Source organism: Gracilinanus agilis, chromosome X (genome assembly GCF_016433145.1).
Source record: "Gracilinanus agilis isolate LMUSP501 chromosome X, AgileGrace, whole genome shotgun sequence".
Lineage (NCBI taxonomy): Eukaryota > Metazoa > Chordata > Mammalia > Didelphimorphia > Didelphidae > Gracilinanus > Gracilinanus agilis.
Window position 1 is genome coordinate 693,107 of NC_058136.1, and position 9,718 is coordinate 702,824.

General features: G+C 36.6%; 2 protein-coding genes across 2 annotated transcripts in view; both read right to left on the bottom strand.

Moving 5' to 3' along the window:
* LOC123253446 (katanin-interacting protein-like) overlaps positions 1 to 7,951 on the bottom strand; it is a 22,893-nt gene extending 14,942 nt beyond the window's left edge. Inside the window, exon 1 of the mRNA XM_044682641.1 lies at positions 7,778 to 7,951. Coding sequence (XP_044538576.1) covers positions 7,778 to 7,951 — 174 coding nt within the window. The remainder of the gene's footprint in view (positions 1 to 7,777) is intronic.
* A 1,205-nt stretch (positions 7,952 to 9,156) lies between these two features.
* Positions 9,157 to 9,718, bottom strand: part of LOC123253448 (katanin-interacting protein-like) — a 100,328-nt gene continuing 99,766 nt past the window's right edge. Inside the window, exon 7 of the mRNA XM_044682642.1 lies at positions 9,157 to 9,248. Coding sequence (XP_044538577.1) covers positions 9,157 to 9,248 — 92 coding nt within the window. The remainder of the gene's footprint in view (positions 9,249 to 9,718) is intronic.

The window sequence follows — 9,718 nt, forward strand, 5'->3', positions numbered from 1 at the left end:
TGACCTCATCAGCTCCCATAGGCTTAAATGACAATTTTTATGATGATGACTCTCAATAAATATATACATATACACATATATATATGACCTCATCAGCTCCCATAGGCTTAAATGACAATTTTTATGATGATGACTCTCAATAAATATATACATATACACATATATATATGACCTCATCAGCTCCCATAGGCTTAAATGACAATTTTTATGATGATGACTCTCAATAAATATATATATATATATATCTCCAACCCTAGTTTCTTTCCAAATGCCTATTGGATATTTTTAACTAGGATCATAGCTCCAGAACTGGAAGAGATTTTCAGAGGTCTAATCTGACCATTTTGTCAATGGGGAAACTGTGGTCCATAGAGGTGAAGTGGCTTGCCCAAGGTCATACAGGCAGTGTCTTTTAGAGGAGGAATTTGAATCCAATGCCTCTAACTCTAAAACCAAACTCAACCTATTTAAGACAGAATTTATTGTCTTTCCCCCTGAACCACTCTTCTTCCTAAATTCCTTTCTGCTAAAGGAACAACCATATAAAGTTCTTCCCTCTCATTCACCCCACAAATCCATTTCTGGAATGTTTTCCCTCATTGACTCTACTTCTTAGAATCCTTAGCTTCCTTCAAGGCTTATGTCAAATGTCACCTTTCATATGAAGATTTTCTGATTCTCCCTCAATTATCATGTAACTAAAAAAAAACCTTTCCTATATACATCAATATATATATACAATGTCTTTTCTTGTTAAGTGGTAAACTCCTCAAAGACAGTGTCTGTGGCAGTTTTTGTCTTTGTATTCCCAGGCCTTAGCATAGTGACCAATACATAGCAAATTCTTAATAAAGGCTTGTAGAGTAACTGACTTAAAAAAAAAAAAAAAAGGCATTTGACACCACAGAACATAATGTGACACTGAAATCTCTCTCCCTACAAGTTATCTCCCATGTAAGATCATGTAAAATCCTTTAATAGACTCACAGATAACTGTAACAATGTCATGATTATTATCAAGTAAGGCATAAAATAGGGAAGCATATGCTCACCAAAGATGTTTGCCAAAGTCATACAAGAAGAATTAATCAGATTCCAAATACAAGGGGGATCCCCTATAGATAGCGAGGTTCTCTAGATGTTCCTTTTTGAGAATAACACCAAGTTGACTGCATCAAGTCCCAGAACACTACTAGGTCTTCATGTAAGGGTCATGAGAACCATTTAAGGAACCTAGAATTTATCCTGAAGGCAGTGAAGAACTAATGAAGATACCTGAGCCAAAGAAAGATGTGGTGCAATCAGCATTTTAAGGAAACAAACCTGGTATCAGTGTCTAGGACTGATCAGAGTTTGCTGGGTAGGGAAACCAGTAAGGATGCTATTGTAATTTAGGAGAGAGGAGGAAAAGGGACTGAACACAGGTGATGGCAGTGGGAACAGAAACAAAGGAACAGATTTCAAAGGGGACCTGCTTCAGAGATATAAATGACAGGATGGTAATTGATTTGATGTGAGGGAAATGAGAAAGATCAGTCTGATGATTTAAGATTCCAAAGGTGATAAACTGATGTTGTGTTGCTATTTAAAGAAATTAGGAAGTTAAGAAAGGGAATTGTCAGGAGGGGAGATAAGTTCAGTTTCAGAAATGCTGAATTTCAGGTGACAGTAGAACCTCCGAGGGGACTAGTCTAGTAGACAGATGTACATGCAAAAGAGATATATGACTTAAATGGAAAATAGGACGAAAACCAAAGATAAGACCTAGGAGGGCATGTATAAAGAGATGATGGCTGAAACTCATTCAGTAGCAAATTATGAAGCTGTCCTAAAAGGAGATGAAAACTTAACCTTTTAGTGGTAGAGTAGGTATATTACTGAAACATATTTCTGCATTTGTAGCTGCAGTCATATTTGTATGAGAAATACTTGGCAGAATTTGCTTGAGGGTATATGTTATAGATAGAATTTTCCTGTGGATGCTGTCAGTAAAGATGAGCTATTTGGTATGCCTTGCAAAGACTAGACTTCTCATTTACATTCAGTTTTGCCAAAGAAATCTCACTTTTTGATATTGCCCCTTGGTATTCCTGTTGGGTCAAGAGAAGTTGTGATTTTTCATGATGAGGATTGTAAAGATAAATGGATGGACAATGTTTCACCATTTTGACATGCTTCAGGAAATAAATTATTCGAAGATCTTCATTTAGAACTTTTGTGATTTCTTAACACAGCCTTCTCTACTTCCCCTTCCAATGTTTCCCTTTACTTCCTTCTGTACTCTTCTTACCATCTTCTGCTTTATGGCTTCACTAATGCCTGAGGCAAAAAACTTTTCTTATTTATCTAAAATCTGCTGAAGTTTTTATTCTGAATGAATAATAACAACACTAATTCATATTAGGTCTCTATGGCTAATGCTTTCCTCAATATTATTAGCTATACTTTTGTGGGTGAGGAAATTGAGGTTTGGAGGTTAAGTGAATTGCCTATGTCCATAGAACTGCTGAATGGCAGAAGCAGGTCTTAGTCTTTCTTGATTCTTTTCTTCTCTTGAAAAAAGGATATTGTATTGTCATTGCCTCTGGGTATAAGTTTTTTCAAAGATGCATTTGGTGCTTTTTAAAAAAAATTACTTTCATAGGACTGTTGCTACTTTGAGAAGTCAGTGTTCCAGTCTATTGCATTCTTTCTCTAAGAAGAAATGCCTTGTGCTTCTTAGGGCAAAATTAATCAGATTGAGTGTCTACCAACTGGGCTGTTTTTAGGTTGTCAATGTTTCTCTGGTACCTTTAAATAGGGGACTATGACATAGAGTTGGTCTGTAGTAAAAGTGCTGTGAATGAATGATCTTTGTTCAGCGTCCTCCACATTTTTTTTTATTGGTTCATCATCCATTAACACCACTGCAATCTCCTTGTACTATGGAGCAGGTCAATTTTTCTTTTAAAATCTTGAAGTAGGCTAATTCTATACTTGCCTCTTCTAGGAAATGGAGATTACTCCATTTAGGATGTATAATTCAAAACATTTTAATGAATTAATAATTTTTTCTTAAAAATAATTTTAGTGACACTTGTTTCTTACATGATTATAATTATCCTAAATATTCCTTTTTTCTCCCACCTTGAGGGTCATTCTCTCTCATTTTTTTAAAACTCTTACCTTCTGTCTTAGAATCAATACAGTGTTTTGGTTCTAAGGCAGAAGAGTGGTTAAGGGCTAGGCAATGGGTTTAAGTGACTTGCCCAGGGTCACACAGCGAGGCAGTGTCTGAGGCCAGATTTGAATCTCGGACCTTCGATCTCTAGGCCTGGCTCTCAATCCACTGAGCTACCCAGGTGCCCCCTGAGAGCCATTGTTTATAACAAATGGTATTTTTGAAAGAAGAAAATCAGTACAACTGATTGATATATTGAGAAAGTATGACATCATGTACAATGTATACCATCCACGGACCTCTCTCATTTACAAAGGGGTGGTTTGGAATTGTCCTCTCATGTCTCTCATTAAATCCTGCTTGGTCTTTATAATTTTGTTATATTTGTTTTTTATTTTTTTGTACTTATTTATTTTTCCCATTTACATTATTTTACTTACTTTGAATACTGTTTTTTTTTTTGCCTCTGCTTACTTTGCTCTGCATCAGTTCATGTAGACTTGGCAGGCTTCTCTGCGTTCATCAATTTTTACAACATGGCAATATTCCATTACATTTATGTGCCATAATTTGTTTAGCTATTTTCCAACTGATAAGCATCTACTTTATTTCCATTTTTTCCTCTTTTTGCTATCACAAAATGTGCTGCTAAAATGTTTTGGTGTATATGGGGACTTTCTATCTCATAATTTTAGTACCCCCTTTGGCATAGTTTTAGCTATAATAGCACTACAATTTGAGATGAGATTCATAAGCCAGCATTTTTGCGAACAATGACACCATTACAATGAGACTCTTGAAGGCCTTTCAAGAATGTGATTTCTGATTTTCCAGTTTGACATGAGATCTAAAGTTCTTCATATTTTTGTGTACAATATCAATATCACTTGTGATTTTACTTGAAAAAATGTTATTCATCTCTTATATCACCTGCATTTTCCAAGATATCCTTCTCTTGTACCCCACTTTAAAAGTGATCTCTTTTTATTACAATATACATAATAATATATATATATAATATATATAATATGTTATATATATGTAATATATATAACATATTATATATAAAATGTGTTATATATATTATATATATACACAATATAATATAATAAAAATAAAGAATTTTAAGTTAAAAAAATCTAACACATCAACCAAATCTGAAATTATATGCAGTGTCTTACATTCTTGGTCCCCCACCTCAGCAAAGAATAGAGGAAAAGCAAGTTCTTCCTTGAGGTCAAGCTTGGTCACTATAATTTCAGCATTTGGTTTTTATTGTTTTGTTATTGTTATTTCCTGCCTTTATGCCCATTTTCTCTTAATTCTGTTTACTCTATTTTATATTGATTCCTATCAATATTCCCATGCTTTTCTGTATTCATCAGTCACTGTTCCTTATGGCACAATAACTTTCATTATATTCATGTACCAGGATTTATTTAGCTACCCCTCAAATGATGGTCATTTTACTTTGTTTCCAGTTCTTAGCAATTGCAAAAAGTTTAGCCTTGATTTTAGAAAGTAGTTGAGTATAAAAATCATTTCAAAGACTCAGGTGAAAAGAAACAGTTTCAGAAAGAAGAAAAAGATTTTGGACAAATCAAGTGGTCACACTAAAAGAAGGGATTATTAAGCATATTGTGAACTACCCATGAATGAGAGCAACTACAAATTTCAAGAAACTGTGATTTCCTTGGTCATAGAAAAAGAGGTAGAATTTATTCTTTACTCAGATGAAAGCCTTTACCTATGCCCTTTATCTCATTCTTTCTGACCTTTGAGAGGACAATGCTGCCCCAGTTATTCCCCCTCTTTCAAACATCTTCATTCATTCCCCCTTCACTGTATACTTTCCATCTCTTTATAAACATACTCAAGTCTTTCTCCACTGATAAAAATTACAACCTAGATATGCATTGGTAGACTAGTCTTCATGAATTGCTCTGGCCAAATATGGCCAGTCTTCAGATATGAAAAATAAATGTTTTCCCTGAATTATAATGTTCTCTATCTTATATTCACAAGACTAATAAGAAATCAGTCAAGTAGTAGAAAAAAGAGAGCTAGGGGGCAGTGTTATAAAAACCAAGTATGGGGTGAGTAATATGATAGAGAGGTCAAGGAAGAGGAGAACTCAGAAGATATTACATTTGCTAAGTAAGAGATCATTGGTAACTTTGGAGAGAGTAGTTTCAGTTGAGGGATGAGGTCAGAAGTCAAAATGCAGAGTGATTAGAAGACAGTGAGGACAGGTACCTATAAATAGCTTTTGGGTGGAGTTTCTATCAGGGATGATAAAAAGATCTAATGAGGATTTTTAAGGATGGGGTGATGGCTATATTTGAAGGCAGTAGGGAAGGAAGCAGTAAAAAGGGAACAAATGAAAATTAGAGAAAGGAGGTGATAATGGGGACAGCCTTCTGGAGAAAGCAGGAGTAAATAGGATCAAGGGGACCTATAGAGTAATTAGCCCTAGTGAGGAGAGGGGCTACACTTTATTCAATACCAGAGCAAAGGAAGAGACAGGAAGATGATGTGACGGGGGCTGTGAGATGAGGAGGTGGGATTGTCATGTGAGGCACAGAGGAGAAGAGAGGGTGAATGGTTTTGATGTTTTTTTCAATAAAGCATGAGGCCAACACCTCAGCTGAGAAAGTTGGGGAAAGAGGTACTATAAGAGCCTTGAGGAGAGAAGAAAAGCTTTAGAACAGCCATTGAAGAGAGTAGGATACAGAATCAGTTAGGGAGGAGTAAAAGTACTGCATGTGTCAGTGAGGAAGCAGCTGATATTGGACAACACACATCTGGATCCAGTCAGCATAATTGTGTGACTTCCCCTAGGGCCTAGTGTGTTCTAGGTACTGTGCCAGACACTGGGAATGCAAAGACAAAATGTAAACACTCCCTGTCCCCAAAGAACTAACCGCATTCTGTAGCAGTCATGTTGTAATACTCCATGGGGTTGCACTCTGATCTAACCTCCCCTACATGAGAATCTGGTCCAGTTAGCTCTGGGTGCCTCAGGCATCTTGTCTGTAGAATCACACTGGTCTGTGGCCCCATTTCTCAATTCTAGCCAACATCCAAGCCCTCCTTCTGGTCAAACCATGTGCTACTCCTGACTCTTCCCAACTAATTCTGGATTAGGGTTCTCATAGTCAGGTCACATTTAGAAGATATGCCTTTGCTTTCCTAGATTCACAGCTATGTCCACACTATCTCCTACACTAGAGAAATGTAAAAGGTCTCAAATAATGCATGTATAGTCCATATACCATATGGAAATAAAGGGTCATGTACTTTAAAAAACATAAATTGAAAGTGTTTTTTTTTAGTAGACACTTGTAGACTCCTGCCAGGCAGGAGAATTGAGTAAAATTTAAATTAAGGAAGAAATATTAGACAAAAAGCAAAAAACCAAGGCCTGTTCAAAACCAGCATATCTTAAAATAAAAAATGATTCTCGCTTTTTTCATTACTGATTTTGTCACACTCTTAAGTGGGCTAAATCAGCTATCCAAATTTAATTTTCTTCTCTATTTTAAATGGATAAAACACTATATTAACAAGATTCATATACTCTATAACGCTATATTTCCAATAAACTTGTCTCTTTTATCAAAAAATTTGCAATAATATCTTGATACTGAAAATATCAAAACAAATTAACCTCCAGTAGCATTTGTTTGTGTTTTTCTTTCCCCAGTAAATTCTGAAAACAGATGGGTTATTATTTTATCAGCAGTAGCCCTTGTCAAGGAGCTCATCCTCCAGATTCTGTTTTGTATTTTAAAAATACTACCCAAAAGTTTAATTTTTGCAAGAAATGTCTCTGGAAATGCATGCAATAACACAAAGCTCTTATGCAGAACTTGTTTAAGACCATTTCTCCAGTCTGAGGCCACATGTTTTATAGGCATTGACACTGCTGAACAGAAAAGAAGAGAACAGGCATAAAGGAGGAAGCTAATCTTCCTCTGTAATCCAGTACATAAAATCCTCTTTTACTCAGTGCTTGCAATACTGTGGTAGCAATAAGCCACATTATTCTGGACTATGGCATTGTCATTTCATAACCTTTTTCAGAATGGGTGTAGCACCAAAGCTGATGGACTGGAGAAATGGGGCTCTATAACAGAAGGACATTTTTATGCAACAATACATGCTGTCCTGTAGCCAGTACACAACATATACCAAGAGTGAAGAGCAAAATATGAACCAGTGAAGCACTTCATTTTAACAGAAAGTAGCTAATGAAATCATTACACTCAGGTGTCAAAATTCTTCCTCATGAAAGGATTCTTACCATAGGCTAGAATGAAATGACACACCTTGCAGTACCTTCTTTTGACCTTCTATAAGAACACTTGAATATCCTTTCATGCCTTAGGAAAGGGTGCCCTAATAACTGTAAATCCAAATTCTAAAACATGAAGACACTAGGACATGAGGACAAATATAACAGCCATTCTCTGACAGACCCTCTCTTCCACAACTGTAAAATTAGAGAAGGAGGTGCTTCTCTGTACCTATTTAACAACTTCAAGAACTAGAACACTGAGTGACTGGGGACTTTAATCAACTTAGTATATAGCAAGGTACTGAGTCATTACTTACATTGTAAGTTGTCCAATAATTCCAGAGCTTGATTTTGGAGATGCCAAATTCATAGGACTGTCTAGTATTGCGGATGATAAAGAAAAGCTGAACTGGAGGGTGGAAAGGACAGGTCCACAAAGAGAGCTCTTTAGTACTCTGAAAACCAACGAGCAAAGAAAACCATGAGTACATTTTCCCTTTTCCCCAAAGTAAATATTTGTGATTAATTCTTCCTCTAATTAAAAATAGGAGAGGGCATGAGGCATCATAGAAAGCTGGATCCCATGCCACCTCTTCTATATATAGCTGCAGGCTCCTGACCCTTGTATCTTGGCAGGAAGTCAGCTCACTCCCCTCTGATTTGCCATCCACAATGAATTGTGAAGGCAGGGTCACCATTTGGTCTATTTTAATCAACTTAATCAGCTTTGTGCAGCCCAGGGAAAATGGGGGAGGGAAGGGAATGAGAAAGAGGCCACTGTTCAACTGGCATGTGAAAACTTTTACATTTTTTAAAACCCTATAATGTTAATTTTTTTAAAAAATGACATGCTCAGTCCTTTCTTGGGATAAAACCAGTGCATTATACCTTGGGATTTATTTTTTTTTTGCTTTAGAGGTCCAGAATATCTCACCTCCCAATGAGGCAGACAAGACCTCTATGCCATGTACCACTTGCAAACAAATCTAAGTTGTTCTTCTGAATAAATTTGCATCAGCAATATTCACACTGTTGATAGCATTTGCTTTGGACAGAAAGGGAAAAAAATCCCAGTAAAACAAAATATAGCTATGGAAACTTTTCTTGAACAAGTATTTGTTACTCCACATTTCCATCCTATCATCTTCAGAGAATTATCATCGTTATCATCATCATCATCATCATCATCATCATCATCATCATCATCAATTCCTATTTGTCCACAGCTCAGCTATGTGCTTGGCACTGTACTCCTGAAGAACTTCTGTTTTATTTAAGAAGAGGAACATCCTGTACTCCAGCATATCTCAACTGGGCTTTCCTTGTCATTGAAAATGGGCCCAGTACTTTCCTAAGTCCTGTGAAAGAGGTGAATGGCAGCATCTGGACCTCTTCAGGACTCCAGGAATTTGGATGCCTGGGACTCCAGCTGCCACTGAGAACAAAGATGGTTTCTTACTTGTGACAATGGTGCCTTTCAGATGAGAGAGAAAATTGTTTTTGCAAGAGAGAGGAAGAGACAGTTTTGAGGGCTTATGACTAATTTGGGCAAGTTCCATAAGCTACACATGAACTTTTGCTATTCTGGGAAGTTTGGATGGAGTGTACAAGGTATTAAAAAATCCAGTGGAAGGGTGGGAGTGATGGAGGCAGTGGCTTATTCTTGGTTCTAGAATTCTGATTCTGAAATGGGTCTTTATGGCATCTTGACAAATGGAAATCGGATAAATCCCAATTCTGAAATGAGGCCCTGGTCTTGCAATTGATCTTCCTTCTGATTTCTGTCAGCTAGAGAAATGAAGAGGAGTCAGTAATAACAATCATGTAGAAAGTCAAAGAATATTAATCTGTATATAACTGAGGTCTTTAATAGCAACTAAAACCTTTGAGATTTAGCTCCCACAGATTCAATCTTTTAAAGATAAAAAGTTAGGTAGTCATAATGTTTAGAGGCTGAATTACCAGCAAAAACCAGGCTAGAAAAGTTTCCATAATAGAAGGCCAGTAGACATAAATTCTAGGGTAAAAAAAAATCAGCTATCCTATAGGACACTGGACAAGTGCCCAGCTGCCCTTTGGGAAATCTTTACCTTGCCTGCCTTTCTCTCCTACTCTCCTAAATATTCTGTATTTAGAACTTCTTCTCATTCTGATCTACACTTACTGCAAAGATATTTGAGAGGCAGTATGTTCTAATGGATCAGGACCAGAACTGGAATTCGAGACTGTGGAGTTGGTGTGTGAAGCCAATGGTACTG